Source organism: Rutidosis leptorrhynchoides, chromosome 3, assembly GCF_046630445.1.
Source record: "Rutidosis leptorrhynchoides isolate AG116_Rl617_1_P2 chromosome 3, CSIRO_AGI_Rlap_v1, whole genome shotgun sequence".
NCBI lineage: Eukaryota > Viridiplantae > Streptophyta > Magnoliopsida > Asterales > Asteraceae > Rutidosis > Rutidosis leptorrhynchoides.
The window spans coordinates 593,897,952-593,919,540 of NC_092335.1; the positions used below are offsets into that span (position 1 = coordinate 593,897,952).

The 21,589-nt window shown below is 33.0% G+C and overlaps 1 protein-coding gene across 1 annotated transcript; it reads left to right on the forward strand.

The window, feature by feature from the left end:
* The first annotated feature begins 1 nt into the window (after position 1).
* LOC139898780 (uncharacterized) lies at positions 2–21,586 on the forward strand. The gene is made up of 15 exons (XM_071881550.1): positions 2–88; positions 15,616–15,737; positions 16,571–16,692; positions 16,832–16,891; positions 17,501–17,620; positions 17,711–17,836; positions 17,929–18,070; positions 18,698–18,868; positions 18,991–19,146; positions 19,241–19,347; positions 19,432–19,664; positions 19,768–19,924; positions 20,132–20,251; positions 20,913–21,039; positions 21,255–21,586. The coding sequence occupies exons 3-15, from the start codon at positions 16,574–16,576 to the stop codon at positions 21,486–21,488; spliced, it is 1,872 nt and encodes a 623-aa protein (XP_071737651.1). The 5' UTR covers positions 2–88; positions 15,616–15,737; positions 16,571–16,573; the 3' UTR covers positions 21,489–21,586.
* The last annotated feature ends 3 nt before the right edge of the window (positions 21,587–21,589 follow it).

Below are 21,589 nucleotides of genomic sequence, written 5' to 3' on the forward strand. Positions count from 1 at the left end.
CAGATTTTGCAGATTCTTTCGGTATTTCTGTTAGTAATTGCACAATGGAAGTTGTTTCTAATCGCCTCACAAACATTTGCAGTCACAGGTAATATTAATTTTTTTAACTCTTCATATTTGTTTGGGGAGGTGATTCCAAGTACACCACTTTTTAATTTATGTACACTTTTGTCTCATAAATTGACAGTTTTACCCCTACATTAATCTAGGTACTTGAACTTATAATATTATTTTAAGTATAATTAAGGGTATAATAGTAAGCTAGGTGTAGATGAATCAAAAAGCGGTGTGATCACCTCCCATTTGTTTAGGTTTAGCTGCCCTTTTATTACTTATTAATAAATAATAATTAGGATTAATATTAGTATTTTAAAAGATCTTTTTATTAGCTATTTCAGTTTTGTTGGTGTATATTTATATGTTTATATAATGCTGTTAAATATGGTACAAATCAAGGTTGCAAAAGACGCGAGACGGGGTCGAGACGGTCGGGTCCTAAAAGGGTCGAGACGGTCGAGACGGGGTCGAGACGGAGGTCTAGACGGATGTTGACTAACGTTGACTTTTAAATAAAAATGTTATATATTATATATATATTGTACATTACATTATTCCAAACATAAGCATTTCACACATGTTTAAATACTTCAACATTTCAAACATAAAAAAAGAAACCCTAAGTAATAGCACAACGTTTAATATTAAAAAAAAAAAAAAAAAAAAAAAAAAAACTTGAAAAAAATCAGAAAAACCCGTTTTTTCCCGTCTCGGACCGTGTTTGACCGTCTTTTGACCGTTTTTTGGCCGATTTCCGTTTTTTCAAACGTTTTATGTATAAACGGGACGGGGCACTCCAAAATCCGTCTACACCCCCGTTTTTTCCGTTTTTTACAACACTGGTACAAATTGTAAATGACCTAAACTTAACTATACAATTATATACTTGCAATATGATGCAACTACACAAGCTAAGCATACTCTTGGGAATTTTTATTGTGTAATTATAGGGCAACCATGAAGTCCATGAACAGTTCTGATAGTATGTTTATGGCATAAACAGAACCATACTATAAACAGAACCATACTGATAGTTTGATACTGGAGTGGCCTAAATGTTCGTTTGTGAAAGGATTTTTAGTCTAACATATTCAATACTTAGTTAGCCTATCGATACATCAATGTGATGTATTGATTTAATTTGTCAAGTCAACTGCAGTCAACAAAGTCTAGGGGTTACTTAGTCATTCTTTAAACTGTTCAAGGGTGTAATGTGAAAAGTTCTAATTTTCTGTTAGTGGTTAATAACGGATTAAGTTGTTAACCGTTTGCTAGTTACTGTAGTATAAGTATCTAGGGTTAGATTGGGGTTTTCTGATTCAATGTATTTTACTCTCAATTCTCTTGTAATTCATTTTCATATTGTGATGACCCGAAAATTTTCGACCAAATTTAAACTTAATCTTATATGATTTCGATACGATAAGCAAAGTCTGTTAAACTGAATCTCAAAATTCTTGAACTATTCAATTACCTTTCGTTTATTCACGATGATGCACGAATAATTATATGTAAATAGATACATATACTATAACTTGAAAACGTAACTAAGTGTTGGGTATATGATACTGTGCATTAATCTTATTTGATTGATTACCTGATTGATATATTTAACTACGGAGTTAAAAGATTATGCCAAACGATTCAAGTAAAAGACATTTACTGAGTCTCTTAAGGATTATGATATCATTACGGGTCTCTATTGAGAGGTCCACGTTGATTTGAGAAATTATTCATTTTTAACGGTATTCGGAACAAATGATAAAGTGTTTGTTTAAATAACGTAACTTGGACACATACAATAATAAGGAATATTAACTGTTGGAATTAGATATATGAATAACCTGTGTTATGTATTTTAAAAACGTGTTTATTAAATATTGAATATATATATTTAAATATAATATTAACTTGGTCATAAAACAATCTGTTATTATATATAATAACAAATAACGAGACGATGATTTATAGAAGTAAATGACCAAAATACTCGAAAGTTTAAGATATACTTTGAGTGGTATAGTTTAGGAATAATTTAAGACTATATTTTGACAAAGGTACGAGTCGCGAAACGTAATGTACAAGTTTTCTCAACGTACGAAGGGACACTCGAAAAACCGGAACCGGGACATAAGTCGAGTGATGACGTACGACTTATCGGAACAAAAATTACAAGTCAACTATGCATGTGAATTTAATATAATATATAATTAATTATTTAAATTAAATATATTATATATATTATATTAAATTATGTCGACAAACAAAATTACAAAAAATATGTGAGCTGGATCTGACGGCCATGCGATCGCATGGCAAATAGGCATAAAACCCATGCGATCGCATGGGCATCAGAATCAGGCCACATCTATAAATTCGAGCGATTTCATTTCATTTCAGCACACATATCTACTATCTATCTCTGTATTATTATTATTTCTATTATTATTATTATTATTATTATTATTATTATTATTATTATTATTATTATTATTATTATTATTATTAAGATTAATATTATTATTAATATTATTAATTAGTATTATACATAAAATACTACGACGAGGTTATGAGCGTGTCACTTTCAAAATGGTTTTCAAGCGGGATAGAGCTAAGGAAATTATGGGTTATTGCCAAGGAGGTTATGGGTAATGTTCGGGGGTATATTTGTGAGTCAAACCTAGTGTTTATCATCTCTGTTGCGTCTACGTACTTTTCTGAAATATTGTATCACAATATTGATACGTTGAGATCTACGATTATTTGGTAATCCGAGTTTCGGTCACATTACGATGAACAACTTTATGTGCTGCTAAGGTGAGTTTCATATGATCCCTTTTACTCTCTACATTTTTGGGCTGAGAATACATGCAAATGCTTTATTAACCGATATACAATATTTATATGCGTGAGTTTCATTTACTCCCTTTTTAATTGCTTTTGCAATCTATATTTTTGGGCTGAGAATACATGCAATTTATTTTAAACGCAATGGATACAAGTACATACTAAATTCTACACTGAGTTTAAACCGAAAATCCCTTAGCTTTGGTAACTAGTAACTGCCAGTTATAAGAACTGGTGGGCGCGAGTAGTAGTATATGGATCCATAGGGCTTGATATCCCCGTCCGAGCTAGAGCACTAGCCTTTTAACGGACGTATGCTATTTGAGAAGCATACACGTTGGTTTGCGTGTATTATTAAGATGATTATACAAAGGGTATAAATTATATATACGTTAAGTTTAGTTACCAGGGTGCTCAATTTCGTAGAATATTTTGATAAACGTTTCTGGATGAAACAACTGAAATCTTGTTATCCACTTTTATATGCAGATTATGCGAAACACTAAAACTATGAACTCACCAACCTTTGTGTTGACACTTGTTAGCATGTTTATTCTCAGGTTCCCTAGAAGTCTTCCGCTGTTTGCTTATATGATAGACAAGCTATGTGCATGGAATCTTACATGGCATATTTTTCAAGAAAACGTTGCATTCACCAATTCATCACCATGTACCTTATTTAGACTGCATTGTCAATGGAAGTACTATTGTAAACTATTATATAAGGTGATTGTTTATATGTAGAAATCATCAGATGTCGAAAACCTTTGATTTAATATTCATTTATGGTGTGCCTTTTCAAAAGAATGCAATGTTTATAAAACGTATCATATAGAGGTCAAATACCTCGCAATGAAATCAATGAATGACGTATTCGGCCAAATGGATTTGGAGCGATCGTCACAGTTGGTATCAGAGCGTTGGTCCTAGTGAACCAGGTCTTGCATAAGTGTGTCTAACTGATAGTTGTTAGGATGCATTAGTAAGTCTGGACTTCGACCGTGTCTGCATGTCAAAAGTTTTGCTTATCATTTTTTGTTGGAAATTACCTGCTTATCATTCCTAGTCTAGACACGTTTTACTGCATTGATTGCATGAATAGTGTATAGACAAAATTCATATCTTAGCGTATCTGTTACTATAAACTTTTCCTGACATCTTCCAAAAATTTCTCCGTGATTTATGGAATTTGGTATTATATATACATATGTAAATTATGTATTGAAGAATACCAAACTAAATTCTATAATCTAATTCATATAAAAAAAATCATCTCCCTAATTATACAAGATGGATCCCGTATCTAGTTCAAATTCCTTAAACTCTGACAGCTATTCCGATATGGATATTCACCTGAACTCTGAAGAAAGTGTAACCGGAATGGATCAACCAATTAGCCATCATCTATTCTGGATGAATTGGGGATGGGTTCGTAGCCTACTTAATTATTGGAGACAAGAAGAAGGCGATCCCTTCCATCCACCACATTGCCCTCTTGGCGAAGAACCTGAAGCACTTACCGGCGAACCTGTTCGTAATACCATTTTCTCTCTCATCTCCAGAATATCTCGTCATGATCATATACTCTCTCAAATTCTGGATCTTATTCATCCGCTCGTCCGAACCGCCAATCATCCCGGTATAGTAGAAGAAGTCAACGAGCTTCGCGCTCGGGTAGTGGCTTTGGAGAATATGGTGCAAAGGTTACAAGCACCAGCAGAATCTCCGGCAACAACAGTACCACCGACAACAACACCAACAGTACCATTACCACCACCAACAACATCCGCATCGCAAACCTCAACTTCACAATCTGTTCCACGAGCATCAACGTCATACGCACCGTAGTTACCAAGAAATACCAGCAACAATAACCGATGAAGTATTAACTCATTTCCCCTGAAGAAATTTTATGTATATTTAATATATATGAATTTTGAAATCAAAATAAATCTTTTCGTACTAAGCTATTACATGTGAATCTTAACTGGTAGGTACTACTCGGTTAGTTCATATTACTAATATGCAATGATGTACATCCTTCCTTAACAACTTAACCATTGTTAACTACAATATCTGTTTCAACTCAATGTATTCCATTTCATAATAAAACAAGTGTATTAATCAATTATATAATTGATTTTACATTTTCAATTTCGATATACTCAAAACCTTCCAGAAAACATCATCTGTACCTTGTAAGGTTCACAAAAATTCCACGAGCATCAACATTCTTCACCGAGGAATATCAACAAGAATAAATAATGAAGTATTGATTTCACTAGTGAAAAACTCCGCAAAGATTATGTAATCTTTAATGTTTTAGAGATTAATCATTTCTAAGTCAAGCCGAAAATCAAATGAGCTTAATATGATATTAACTCATCAAATCTGTATTACATCTGAAGAAAATATACATACATATATTTTCATAAAGACGGTAATAAAAATTCTTTTGTACAAAATATTACTTGTGAAATCTTTAACGGGTAGGTAATTCTCGGGAAATATTTAAGTTCACAATTAATATGTTACACTGTACATTCTTCAACTTTGATTCAAAAATTATTAACTATGCTCACAGCGATATACAATCGTTTCCATACAAATTCAATTACATATTCTGATATTGACGGATCAGAATCCAAGTCAAGATTTAACGGGTGACATCATTCTTAGATCTCTACATCTTTCAAAGCTATACTTTGACTTCAAAAATGTGAAAGATCCTTTAGCATTGTTATTACTGAAAATAACCTTGCAATTCCTTTCCAAAAGTATCCAGTATTATCAACCGTTCAACCAGTCAACGACGACCTTTCAGACTTGTAACTTTGGCATATACATTTTTGTTACTGGGGAACCTTTCATGTTCCACCACATTAGCAGTAAATTTACCAACAACTTCATTGATCTTTGACCTTCCGAAAAATCCTTATACTCATTGAAACCGTATCATGTACTCATCCACATCTTGTAACGGCAATTGCCATACCAACTATCAGGAATTAGCAATCAGTATTTTGAAATCTTGTAGCACGTCTACGCCAACAGTTATATGTGTACATATGACATCTACCTCTTGGACTTACATACTTTGAATGTGAAGTTTCCGAAAAACACCCCAAACTACGAAACTAGTTCTCCGAATTTTGGAAAAATGTTGATGAAGCAGCAAAAACTGTAAACGACCTTAACAGTCAAAAGTTTGATGATAAAGAATAGTATGGTGGTAAAGCTGAGAAAAAGAGAAAGTTTGGAACTGGAAAACGGATTGAGCAAAGTATGAAAGAGGCTGTGGATAAATCACAAGGACGAAACCTGTCTTCAAAGAATCCAAATGATTCAGTATCTGTTGAAGCCATTAACGAATACCTTGCTTCCGAATCTAAACCCTTGCGGACAATATTCTTCATCATCCTCTGATATTAGAAATTCTAAGATATCATCGTATCTTTCATTATAAATATCCTCCATATTTTTGGAGATAATTTCATAATCATTCTTATCGAAAATCAATTTTCTCTTTACGATATCTGTGTTACACCATAAAAGAAACTATTTTAGTTTCTAAATTCTGAAACTTTCAAGTTTAAAATATAAATGTTTTGAAGTAATGTTGGGAATTGAAGCATGAGTTAATATAATATAATGACACTTGATCAACGTGATTATATTACAGTAAGTCATGCTGAGTTTCTAATGGAACGTGATAAAGGTTCACATATCATACCCTCATCATGAACCATGTTACATAACTCTTTCATTCTATATAATCTCTAAAAATATCAAGAAAATATTTTCTTAATGATTCGGTCTTTTTTGAGGTATTCTGGTAATTTGACAAGTCAGATTGTGCTATTACCATTTCTTTCTTAGAACATTAGTTATGTTCATCTGAAACTTCATACCTACGAATTCTGGACCATTATCCGCTTGACTTAAGGTCGGGAAGAGAAAACGAAAGCATGAAGCTCCGAAATATAATGGAGAATATAAAGCCCGATAACAACCCCGAAATTACAAACTGTGTATATCAATGCGTATAGCAATATAAAGACACGAGAGAATGAAAAACACTATAACCCTAAGGTAATAGTAGAAGAAAATAACTTCCTCTGGTGGCAGATGAAAAAGAAGAATGAAGGATACGATAGCCAGGAAAATATCAAGAATCAGAACTGGATGAAGCATTTCACAATCTTTTGAAAGTATGAAATGAGGAAGAAGATGTAGGAGTAGTGAAAATAATGAAACGGAAGAGGTCAATTTATAGCAAAATATCGGACGCAGCAATAGAGGTAGATTACGCATTTAATCAAAGAAAATCCTAATTTCCACAAATTCCGAAAAAAATCAAATCTTATTTAAATTATGAAGATTTTCTATTCCTTAAAATCTGTAAATCAATCGTTACTACATCAAGAGATAAGACGAATCTCTATTCTCCATTTCACTTGATTACTATAACTTCTCTCATACGCTTCGAGTAATTGGATTGTGTTATCCATATTATTCAACGGTGATAAAACTCTAATTATCAACTCATATACGTCATGAAAACATTTTTATTGTTAGCCATGACGACCTCACTCAAATTTTGGGACGAAATTTCTTTAACGGGTCGGTACTGTGATGACCCGAAAATTTTCGACCAAATTTAAACTTAATCTTATATGATTTCGATACGATAAGCAAAGTCTGTTAAACTGAATCTCAAAATTCTTGAACTATTCAATTACCTTTCGTTTATTCACGATGATGCACGAATAATTATATGTAAATAGATACATATACTATAACTTGAAAACGTAACTAAGTGTTGGGTATATGATACTGTGCATTAATCTTATTTGATTGATTACCTGATTGATATATTTAACTACGGAGTTAAAAGATTATGCCAAACGATTCAAGTAAAAGACATTTACTGAGTCTCTTAAGGATTATGATATCATTACGGGTCTCTATTGAGAGGTCCACGTTGATTTGAGAAATTATTCATTTTTAACGGTATTCGGAACAAATGATAAAGTGTTTGTTTAAATAACGTAACTTGGACACATACAATAATAAGGAATATTAACTGTTGGAATTAGATATATGAATAACCTGTGTTATGTATTTTAAAAACGTGTTTATTAAATATTGAATATATATATTTAAATATAATATTAACTTGGTCATAAAACAATCTGTTATTATATATAATAACAAATAACGAGACGATGATTTATAGAAGTAAATGACCAAAATACTCGAAAGTTTAAGATATACTTTGAGTGGTATAGTTTAGGAATAATTTAAGACTATATTTTGACAAAGGTACGAGTCGCGAAACGTAATGTACAAGTTTTCTCAACGTACGAAGGGACACTCGAAAAACCGGAACCGGGACATAAGTCGAGTGATGACGTACGACTTATCGGAACAAAAATTACAAGTCAACTATGCATGTGAATTTAATATAATATATAATTAATTATTTAAATTAAATATATTATATATATTATATTAAATTATGTCGACAAACAAAATTACAAAAAATATGTGAGCTGGATCTGACGGCCATGCGATCGCATGGCAAATAGGCATAAAACCCATGCGATCGCATGGGCATCAGAATCAGGCCACATCTATAAATTCGAGCGATTTCATTTCATTTCAGCACACATATCTACTATCTATCTCTGTATTATTATTATTTCTATTATTATTATTATTATTATTATTATTATTATTATTATTATTATTATTATTATTATTATTATTATTATTATTATTATTATTATTATTATTATTATTATTATTATTATTATTATTATTATTATTATTATTATTATTATTATTATTATTATTATTATTATTATTATTATTATTATTATTATTATTATTATTATTATTATTATTATTATTATTATTATTATTATTATTATTATTATTATTATTATTATTATTATTATTATTATTATTATTATTATTATTATTATTATTATTATTATTATTATTATTATTATTATTATTATTATTATTATTATTATTATTATTATTATTATTATTATTATTATTATTATTATTATTATTATTATTATTATTATTATTATTATTATTATTATTATTATTATTATTATTATTATTATTATTATTATTATTATTATTATTATTATTATTATTATTATTATTATTATTATTATTATTATTATTATTATTATTATTATTATTATTATTATTATTATTATTATTATTATTATTATTATTATTATTAATTAGTATTATACATAAAATACTACGACGAGGTTATGAGCGTGTCACTTTCAAAATGGTTTTCAAGCGGGATAGAGCTAAGGAAATTATGGGTTATTGCCAAGGAGGTTATGGGTAATGTTCGGGGGTATATTTGTGAGTCAAACCTAGTGTTTATCATCTCTGTTGCGTCTACGTACTTTTCTGAAATATTGTATCACAATATTGATACGTTGAGATCTACGATTATTTGGTAATCCGAGTTTCGGTCACATTACGATGAACAACTTTATGTGCTGCTAAGGTGAGTTTCATATGATCCCTTTTACTCTCTACATTTTTGGGCTGAGAATACATGCAAATGCTTTATTAACCGATATACAATATTTATATGCGTGAGTTTCATTTACTCCCTTTTTAATTGCTTTTGCAATCTATATTTTTGGGCTGAGAATACATGCAATTTATTTTAAACGCAATGGATACAAGTACATACTAAATTCTACACTGAGTTTAAACCGAAAATCCCTTAGCTTTGGTAACTAGTAACTGCCAGTTATAAGAACTGGTGGGCGCGAGTAGTAGTATATGGATCCATAGGGCTTGATATCCCCGTCCGAGCTAGAGCACTAGCCTTTTAACGGACGTATGCTATTTGAGAAGCATACACGTTGGTTTGCGTGTATTATTAAGATGATTATACAAAGGGTATAAATTATATATACGTTAAGTTTAGTTACCAGGGTGCTCAATTTCGTAGAATATTTTGATAAACGTTTCTGGATGAAACAACTGAAATCTTGTTATCCACTTTTATATGCAGATTATGCGAAACACTAAAACTATGAACTCACCAACCTTTGTGTTGACACTTGTTAGCATGTTTATTCTCAGGTTCCCTAGAAGTCTTTCGCTGTTTGCTTATATGATAGACAAGCTATGTGCATGGAATCTTACATGGCATATTTTTCAAGAAAACGTTGCATTCACCAATTCATCACCATGTACCTTATTTAGACTGCATTGTCAATGGAAGTACTATTGTAAACTATTATATAAGGTGATTGTTTATATGTAGAAATCATCAGATGTCGAAAACCTTTGATTTAATATTCATTTATGGTGTGCCTTTTCAAAAGAATGCAATGTTTATAAAACGTATCATATAGAGGTCAAATACCTCGCAATGAAATCAATGAATGACGTATTCGGCCAAATGGATTTGGAGCGATCGTCACACATATGATTCAATAAAGTTCAGTAAATGTGTCAATTCGATTGTTCTTATTACAACAAGTGATATCAGAGCTGGTGTTGAGTTCACCGGAGACGAAGAACACTGTTTTGATCGGAAAACTAAAGGATGACGAATACGAAGTTTGATCTTGAAAAGTTTGATGGCAAGAATGATTTTGGGCTATGGAGGCTCTAGATGAAAGCTCTTCTGGTACATCAAGGTGTTGCATCTGCATTAGAAGGTGAAGAATCTTTACCTGATACTCTGTCAGAAAAAGAAAAGAAAGATATATTGGAGAAAGCACACAGTACGATCATCTTGTGTCTTGGTGATAGAGTATTACGAGAAATAGGGAAAGAAACTACTGCACAGGCAATTTGGGAAAAGCTTGAAGGTCTGTATATGACCAAATCTTTAGCCAATAGGCTGTACTTAAAGAAAAGGTTATATACATTCCAGATGAACTCAGGAAAAGTGATTGATGATCATGTATATGAGTTCAATAAGATCATTCTTGATCTTGAAAATATTGATGTAACAATAGAAGATGAAGATCAAGCCATTATGTTTCTAGCATCATTACCAGAGTCATATGCACACTTTGTTGATACCATGTTATATGGTAGAGATGCTTTGACAATGGAAGAAGTATTTGCAGCAGTTAACTCTAAGGAGTTGAAAAGAAAGAGTGAACAAAGTTCAGATTCTGGTGATGGTTTGTATGTTAGAGGAAGGTCAGAAAAAAGAGATGTCAAAAAGAGAAATATAAGTGACAGACCTAAATCAAGAAGTAAACCATTGAAGTGCTTTCAATGTCACAAAGAAGGCCATTTTAGAAGAGACTGTCCAGAAAGAAAGAAGAAGACTGATGGTTATCAAAAAGGAGGAAAAAATGTGCAGTCATCTGATACATGGTCTGAAGGTTATGAAAGTGCTGAAGCATTGGTTGTCACAGATAGTAAAGCAACAAAAAGTTGGATATTGGATTCTGGCTGCTCTTTTCATATGACACCCTGCAAAGAGTTGTTTACAGACTATCAAGAAGTTAACAAAGGTACAGTAGTTCTTGGTGATGATACTGCCTGTGAGGTTAAAGGTATTGGTAGGATTACTCTTATGAATGAAAATGGTTGTTGTTATGATTTGTTTGATGTTAGATATATTCCAAACCTTAAGAGAAATTTAATTTCTGTTGGTATGTTGGAAAGTAGAGGTCTTAAGGTTTCAATTGAAAATGGAAAACTTAAGATGAGTAAAGGAGCCATAGTTATTCTGCAGGGGAGTAGAATAGGGAATAACATCTATATGTTTAATGGTACAGCATTGACTAGTGATGCATCTGTTGTAGAGAGTAGGTCAATTGATAATACTATGATTTGGCATAAGAGGATGGGACACATAAGTAGTCAAGGGCTTGTTGAGTTGAATAAGAAACAAGTATTTGGAAAGTTGATACTTAGTGATGTTGAATTCTGTGAACACTGTGTGTTTGGTAAATCACATAGGGTCAAATTTAGTAAAAACAATTATACCACAAAGGGCATTATTGATTATGTGCATTCAGACTTGTGGGGGCCTGCTGGGACTTCATCTCTAGGTGGAGCTAGGTATTTTCTGTCAATTATAGATGATTGTTCAAGAAGGGTTTGGGTATACGTGATAAAACATAAGGATGAAGCTTTTGCCAAGTTTAAAGAATGGAAAGTTCTAGTTGAAAATCAAACTGGAAGAAGAGTTAAAAAGTTAAGAACTGATAATGGCTTAGAATTTTGTAATGGTCAATTCAATGGATATTGTAAAGAAAATGGTATAGCAAGGCATTTGACAGTTCCTGGTACTCCACAGCAGAATGGTTTAGCTGAAAGGATGAATAGAACATTACTCAATAAAGTAAGGTGCATGTTATCAGAATCTGGTTTACCTCATATGTTTTGGGCAGAAGCTGTTACCACAGCTGCATACTTGATTAATAGGTCTCCTTCCACTGCTATAGAGTTAAAGACACCTATGGAAGTATGGACAGGGAAAGCTGTAAGCTATGATCATTTGAGAATATTTGGTTGTGTTTGTTATGCACATGTGAATCAGGGTAAATTAGATCCTAGAGCAATAAAGTGTATTTTCTTAGGATATCCTGAAGGTGTCAAAGGTTATAGGCTTTGGAAATGTGTAGATGAGAAACCAAAAGTGATTGTAAGCAGGGATGTAGTTTTTAATGAAAAGCTAGTGTACAGAGATACCCTTGTAAAGAAAGATGATACAGTAGATAGTTTACCATTGGAGGTGGAGCTTAATGCACCTAAGATGGATAATGATACTGTAGAGTTGACCAGAGATAGTACTGTTGAGCAGAGGTTAAACACAGAGTATAGTGTGGCAAGAAATAGACCTAGAAGGACTATTGTACCTCCTGTTAGGTTTAGGTCTGATAAAGAAGATCTAACAGCATTTGCCTTAGCTGCTGCAGCATTGGAAGATTTAAATGAACCACAAACTTTTGAAGAAGCAATGAGTTCTAAAGAAAAGAGTGAGTGGTATGCAGGAATGAAAGAGGAGATGAGTTCTTTAGATAAGAATGGTACTTGGGTATTAGTTGATAAGCCAGATGGTCAAAAGCTTGTGGGTAGTAAGTGGATATACAAGTTGAAAGAAGGAATTCCTGGGATTGAGAAACCAAGGTACAAAGCAAGATTGGTAGCAAAGGGGTTTACTCAAAGAGCAGGAATAGATTTCAATGAAATTTTCTCACCTGTGGTTAAACATACTTCAATTAGGGTTATTTTAAATCTCACTGCAGTCAATGATTATGAGTTGGAGCAGCTTGATGTAAAAACTACCTTTTTACATGGAGATTTAGAAGAAAGAATTTACATGGCTCAACCAAAAGGTTTTGAAGTTAAGGGTGAAGAAAACAAGGTTTGTCTTTTAAAGAAAGCTTTATATGGATTGAAACAATCTCCCAGGCAATGGTATATGAAGTTTGACAGTCACATGGTCAACATTGGTTTCCAAAGAAGTGAGTATGATACTTGTGTTTATTTCAAAGAGTTTGAACATAATAAGTTCATATACTTGCTGTTGTATGTGGATGATATGCTAATAGCTTGTCAAGATAAGGCTATGATTAGTGATACAAAAAGAATGTTGAGTAGTGAGTTTGATATGAAAGAATTAGGTCAAGCAAGGAAAATACTGGGAATGGAAATTCATAGAAACAGGAGTAAAAGACTGTTGAAGTTGTCTCAAAGTTCTTATGCTAAGAAGGTGTTAGCTAATTACAGCATGGATCAAAGTAAAATGGTGTTGACTCCTTTAGGGCAGCAGTTCAAATTGTCATTGGATGATTCTCCAAAGACAGTTTATGAAGAAAAAAAGATGTCCAAAGTACCATATGCAAATGCAGTTGGGAGTTTAATGTATTTGATGGTATGCACCAGGCCAGATATTGCATATGCTGTAAGTGTAGTTAGCAGATACTTGTCATGTCCAGGTTTCAATCATTGGGAAGCTGTGAAGTGGATTATGAGATACTTGAAGGGGACTGTTGATGTTGGTTTGATATATGGTAGACAAGGTCAAGTTTTTAAAGATGGTCATGTTCTTGAAGCTTTTACTGATGAAGATTTTAACCTCCCCTCAAACCTAAGTCCATCTAGGCCTAACCTCCAACGATAGTCCGGATCCAACCTTTACCGCCGCCAACTCGGAACTCTCAACCTGGTGGGAGGGCAGGGAGATTTCGATACAAGGCTTCCGGGATCAACTCATCGTGCCAGGGTCCCCCTCGAACGAGAGCTGGGTCCACTCATCGCTGCTCAAGACCGAGGGGTGCGCCACGTCGCTGCGTGTGCTCAGGGGTGCGCCCTACTGCGCCGTCCACCACATCGGGGCTATAGCCTAGCTCTGATACCACTTGTAAAGAAAGATGTCCAAAGTACCATATGCAAATGCAGTTGGGAGTTTAATGTATTTGATGGTATGCACCAAGCCAGATATTGCATATGCTGTAAGTGTAGTTAGCAGATACTTGTCTTGTCATGTCCAGGTTTCAATCATTGGGATGCTGTGAAGTGGATTATGAGATACTTGAAGGGGACTGTTGATGTTGGTTTGATATATGGTAGACAAGGTCAAGTTTTTGAAGATGGTCATATTCTTGAAGGTTTTACTGATGCAGATTTTGCAAAAGATAAAGATAATGGCAGATCAATAACTGGGTACTTGTTTAGTTTATATGGTGCTGCAGTAAGTTGGAAGTCATGTTTACAACATGTAGTTGCTCTTTCTACTACTGAAGCAGAGTACATTGCACTTGTAGAAGCCATAAAAGAGTCAATTTGGCTGAATGGTTTGTTGACAGAGCTAGGAGTGGTCATAAATGTCCCAGTTGTGAATTGTGATAGCCAAAGTGCAATACACTTGTCTAAAAATCAAGTGTTTCATGAGAGAACTAAGCACATTAATGTTAGGCTGCATTTCATCAGGAAAGTTATTAAAGATGGTGAAGTTGTTGTGGAAAAAATTGATACTTTGAATAATGCAGCTGACATGTTAACGAAGTCATTACCAATTGAGAAGTTTAAGAAGTGTTTGAATGCAGTAAGTATTGGAGTTGATGAGTCAATCCTTATTGACAAGTAATCAAGGTGGAGATTGTGATGTATTGATTTAATTTGTCAAGTCAACTGCAGTCAACAAAGTCTATGGGTTACTTAGTCATTCTTTAAACTGTTCAAGGGTGTAATGTGAAAAGTTCTTATTTTCTGTTAGTGGTTAATAACGGATTAAGTTGTTAACCGTTTGCTAGTTACTGTAGTATAAGTATCTAGGGTTAGAATTGGGGTTTTCTGATTCAATGTATTTTACTCTCAATTCTCTTGTAATTCATTTTCATATGATTCAATAAAGTTCAGTAAATGTGTCAATTCGATTGTTCTTATTACAACAAAGGTTGGAGAACTCAGAACACGGGAAGTACTCGGTCGGAAATTTTTGGGGAGTTCTGGGAGAAGAACTTAGATGTTGACTTAAGTTGACCTTTTAGTTTTTTAAAATAAATATATATGTTCTAATCAACATTGGTCAAAACTCAGCAAAAATTGGTCAAAGTCAAACTTAATCAACATCCGAGTACTGCCTAAAAAGTCCCGACCGAGTACTGCCCGAGTAGTGATTTTTGCAGCCTTGCGTTTATGTAACTAATAATCAAATACGCTCTATTTTTTGTCCAGGAAGTTTGTGGAAATCGGACTGAATTTTTGTCAACTCTGCAACAAATATACCAGACTACGTGAGAGAATTGCCCATGAAGTCACATGTAATGTGTTCCAGATGATATAGCAGAAACTTCCAGGTTTAAAAAACGTTTTAACGAAACAACGATAAAGTATTTTAGCAAACAATTGGTTAACTTCTCAACATGGCAAGAGTTATACGCCGAGTTCGATTTAAGACTCTGTATATACATTATTATGATCGTGAACAAAACACTCCTAATCTAACAAGTTTAAGTGATACCAAATATAATGTAATGGTAGCATCTGTTCAAGGTTTGAAGCAGTGTCTTTATAAATATATTCAACATATCTTGTAAATCGTCCATCTACATTTTATTAGCCATTATAAATATATAATTTATCTATTAAATTATATAAAGGAATTCATGATTGATTAAAAAAACAGTAGATAATGCACTAAACGTTGTGTGCCTTTGAAATTCATCAAGCATAATTGCTGTAAAGTAAAGACAATACAACTCAATATATGTGTCCATCTTATCTTATTACATATAAACTACCAAACATTTTCATTCCAATTTAAGAATCCCATTTACTTAAGCATATTTAACCAAAGCGTTCTTAGTCATTACTCATTAGAGTAATATTAAGTAATTCCAATATATCCTTGTTGTACTTGTTTTAAGTCGATAATCAAAGGGACCGACGTAGATAAAATGTCACCTATAGGTGTGAAATTGCAAATTGAAGATCATCATGTACATGATTTCCTTCAACTCACTTCTTTGGTAGTTTTTTTAAACATTTGATAATAAGCGCTGGTGCACGTATATTTGTTTGTTTCTTGAATATCTAACTTCTACTATATAGTTTTGCCATCTTCCTTACAAATATACAAAAACTAATGATATATTGTAGTGTAGACATTGAAATGTGACATGATTCTCAGGTGATGATCGATAACGGGATAGTGCAAGTAACATTATCGAATCCTGAGGGCATTGTCACTGGTATACGATACAATGGACTTGATAATGTTCTTGAGGTTCTTAACAATGAAAGTGACAGAGGGTTAGTTGCATCATTAACAAACTCTTTATGTTTTTATTATATTGTTATATCCTTAGTTAGTAGATGAATTATTACACACTAAATTTGTTCATATTTAAGCTACTTTTTACTTGTCTTTTTGAAATAATTATAAATGTAGGTATTGGGATGTTGTTTGGAGTGCTTTAGATGGCTCGGGGAAAACAGGAGTTTTTGAAGTGTATGTTCTTTACATTTCATTAAAATTTATGCACAGATTATTTGAATATATACATACACAATCAATATATATATTTATTTCCTAGTTTAGTAGTACGTATATTAGTATATAAAAATGACATGCATAATGTTATATTCACTTAAATCTCATTAGCAACATATCTTGTTGAGGTGATTAAGAAAAACTGTTAGAAACGTTATGAAATACAACATATCTTGTGTACATCTGTGTAAATATAATTTTCTTATTAAATAGCCTGAACAAAAAAAAGTTTATCCGTTTAACATGTAATAAAATAGTGAAAAAGGCAACATTTCACAACTAATTTCCACAAAAAAAAAATGTCAAACTTTTTGAAAAGGAAAGTCAACGTGTTATGTAACACTGCATAAAAGCTCAAAAAGTCATCAACTCGCTGAAACAAGTCAAACTTTGCAGAAAATGTCAAAGTATTTTTTTTTTAAAAGTCAAACTCATAAAAAGAAAACATATAGGAGTATAAGCAAAGACAAATAGACAATTCTGAAAATATAAAAATAAAGTAATCTCAAACTAGATATATTAAGTAACAGAAATGAAATATAGCTAAAGTTATTTCCCAAATAACAGGATCAAAGCAACAAGTTTCAAGGTTGTTGTAGAAAGTGAAGAACTGGTTGAGGTTTCATTTTCTAAAACATGGGATCCTTCCCTAAAAGGAAAGTTTGTTCCTTTAAACATAGACAAAAGGTTCGTTGGCATCATAAATTCATAATTATATTTAGTACAAATTATCATTTGAAATCATCATAACATATTAACATCACTCGGTCACATTAGGTTCATTTTGCTTCGTGGTTGCTCTGGTTTTTATACCTACGCCATTTATGAACACTTGGGTTCACAAGAATGGCAAGCTTTTAGTCTAGGTGAAACACGGGTCGCGTTCAAGCTCCGAAAAGACAAGTAAATTCTCTATCACTACATGTACAGTTTAAGATATGTTACAAATAGAACACATTTATATTATGCACTTAAAATGTGTTACGTTTGCAAAGGTTTCACTATATGGCGGTAGACGATGATAGGAAACGATACATGCCACTGCCAGATGATCGGCAGTCCGGAAGAGGCCAACCGCTTGCATACCCTGAAGCTGTTTTATTGGTCAACCCAGTTGAACCTGAGTTTAAAGGAGAGGTAATCTAACATTCTAACTATATACTACTCCCTCCGTCCGAGATTAATTGTCCACAGACAAAAATCATACAATTTAAGAAAAACTGACTGTCACATGTACCTTTTCTGTACTTTTTCTTTACTTTACAGTTTTACCCTCAATCAATTAATTAGAATACCCTGTTACTTTTATAATTTAGTTAATTGATTAGGGACAATATGGTAAACTTGACTAAATTTACTTTCCATGTTTAGCAGTGGACAATTAATCTGAGACATCCCGAAATGGAATAGTGGACGATTAATGTGGGACAGAGGGAGTACTTACTAAGGTCAACAACAAACAAAGAATCTTTATAAAATAAGATCAGTCACTGTCCTTGTGAAAAAGCATGTGGGCCCCACTACTTTTATTTCGTGTACCTTCTGTTTTGGTTGTTGAACATTTGGTATTTTTGTGGAGTATATTTGCGGGTATTGTTTAATTATGATAGATTGATAATGTTCACTTACCGGATTAGTGAAAGGGTTGATGTTGTTGTGACGCTTATGTAGTAATATGTGATAAGTTTAGTGAAAAGTGTTAAGATATGAAGTAGTCTTATGTATCGTGAAGGCTTTATTTCGATTCTTAATGATTTTGCCTAGGTGGATGATAAATATCAATATACTTGTGAGAACAGAAATCTAATGGTACATGGTTGGATATCAGAGGACCCTTCCATAGGATTTTGGCAGATAACACCTAGTGACGAGTTTCGAACAGGTGGGCCCCTCAAACAAAATCTTTGTTCGCATGTGGGTCCCACTTGCTTAGCTGTAAGTTACTCAATTCAGCCATACTGTCAGTATATCGACCAATACATATGTTGAAAGACAAACATCTCGCATGTATATGTGTGTTTGATCATGATGTTTTGAGTTTCTAATGTTACGAATAGGTTTTTGTTGGTGCTCATTATGCGGGGGATGATTTGATTCCGAAATTTGCTCAAGGAGAGCCATGGAAGAAGGTGTTTGGACCAGTTTTTATTTATCTAAATTCAGTGATGGATGGTCAAGATCCCCTTACGCTTTGGGATGATGCTAAAAGGCAGGTACGATAAGATAACCAAAGTTAATTGTTGTTTCAACGTTATCTATTCTTGTATCAAAGATGTTAGTTTGACTTAAATTTATATTTCGTATCAGAGAATGGTTGAAACGAGCAGTTGGCCTTATAACTTTCCATCATCAGACGATTTTCCAAAATCAAATCAACGAAGCAACATTTATGGAAAATTACTAGTTCGTGATAGGTAATTAACGATATACGTAGTACTAATTACTCTAGACGGTGTTCCTTTAAAAAAAAGATCTCTTAAAGTTTTTTTTAATTTTAGATTCGTCAACAAAAACGATATGCCAATAAATGGCGCGTACGTTGGTTTAGCTTTACCAGGCGAAGTTGGGTCATGGCAACGAGAATGCAAAGATTATCAATTTTGGACGAAAACAGATGAAAATGGAGTATTCTCGATTACTAATATCAGAACGGGCATCTACAATTTATATGGTTGGGTCGAAGGGTTTATTGGTGACTATCGAAATGAAACTGCAATAACCATCACTGCAGGTAGAGTATAAAGTACAGATTTTATATCATCTTCATTCATTCAACGATATATTTAGGACCTTCGCGGAGCTGATTATTTGTTTTGACACTTAAAAAATACTAGGTTGCAACATTAATGTGGGTACTCTTGTTTATGAACCTCCGCGAAATGGCCCTACGTTGTGGGAAATAGGGATCCCCGATCGATCTGCTGCAGAGTTTTACGTCCCAGATCCTAACCCACAATATGTGAACAAGCTTTTTCTTGATCAACCGCAAAAGTATGTTTGTGTAACATATTATGTGATTTTCATTTTCAATTTTTTTCTTCTTCACGAATACGCCTTTACGCCTTCAAATGGTTGTATCGTATACATTCATACTCATACTGTATAATGTATTTCTAAGCAACGTAACTTATATATCATCTATTGAAATGTTGAAAAATTCTTCACTGAATCTGTTATGGTTCTTTTGGCTTATCTCAGTAAATTTAGGCAATATGGCCTATGGGAGAGGTATGGGGAGTTGTATCCTCAAGGAGACTTGGTGTACACTATCGGAGAGAGTGACTGTAGCAAACATTGGTTTTATGCTCAAGTTCCAAGGTACAAATCTTCTTCGCGTTAGTAAAAAAGGTAAAACTAACCCAGTCCCTCACCGACCGGTCCCGCTAGAAAAATCGTGTAACTCGTGGTTAAAGAGATTCCGGGTGTTGATATTTCCACTTCTAATTTTGATAAATCCACTTCTATCATGTTTTACTGGTTTGTACAGTATAACTAATTAATGCATGAGAATAAGTGGATTTATCAAAATTGCAAGTGCTCATTACTTAGTCCTAAACCTGACTAGTCTGAAAATTGTGCTAAAAACCACAAAAAAATAAAATAAATAATAAATAAATAAAAAACTTGATTTTTTTTCAGCAAAAATAACGAATACTCATATAGAACCGAGGTTATTTTCCAAAGAAAAGCGCCCTCAACAAAGATTACAAAAATACGGGGGAAACGGCGCTCGCACCTAAAAAGCAAACATCTAAACAAAAATTATCTAAAAACGATCCTCCCTAATAACCCAAATACTACACGAAAAAAGGAACGAAATAAACGAAGTACATGAATTTCAATACCTAAAATAACCAATATTATAGTTATGATCCATAGAGTTACTTTAAATAAAAATTGTCATTTGTTCTTCTTTTCACATGTTTATTACATTATCTGAGAACGAGCTTTTTTCATTGCACGATTTATCGTCATTTAGGAAAAAAGAAGACAATTCATATGAAGGAACAACATGGCAGATCAAGTTCAAGCTTGAAAACGTCCAACCGACTACTATATATAAGCTACGAATAGCTCTGGCTGGTGCATCGTTAGCTGAACTACAGGTACACGAAAATAAACATAAACTGCTACAGTAACAAATTGCATAAATAACTACGGAAGGGTGATAGTGTTGAGATCATGATATCCTCACATCATGTTCAAAACTCACTAGCAGTTATATTGAGGTGGTCAGGAAACGATCGAAAACTCAAATTGATGTTTTTCCTGTTAAGATTATCAATTTGTCTACTAATGTTAATTTTTTATGACTCTGTAGGTTCGGGTAAATGATCAAAACAAACCTCGTCCTCTGTTTAAAACAGGACTGATAGGACGGGATAATGCGATTCCAAGACATGGCATTCACGGGCTCTATTGGCTGTACAATGTAGATGTTTCGGGTTCGTTACTCTTAGAAGGAGATAACACGTTTTATTTCACACAACCGCGATCGCAAAGTCCTTTTCAAGCCATCATGTATGATTATATCCGCTTAGAAGGTCCTAATTAACACACACTGTAGTATATTTTTTAAAGTGTAATTTATTTCCAATGGGTGTTTGTAATATAAATAATAATGTTGTTCTTGATTCTTGAATAATATATGTTGTA

What these genes read in the sequence shown, in the direction of transcription:
- LOC139898780 (XM_071881550.1), top strand. Translation starts at nt 16,574, where the DNA reads ATGATCGATAACGGGATAGTGCAAGTAACATTATCGAATCCTGAGGGC. An exon ending in AACAATGAAAGTGACAGAGG is followed by an intron (nt 16,693 to 16,831) that starts GTTAGTTGCATC and finishes TTATAAATGTAG; the next exon opens with GTATTGGGATGTTGTTTGGA. An exon ending in TTTTATGCTCAAGTTCCAAG is followed by an intron (nt 20,252 to 20,912) that starts GTACAAATCTTC and finishes ATCGTCATTTAG; the next exon opens with GAAAAAAGAAGACAATTCAT.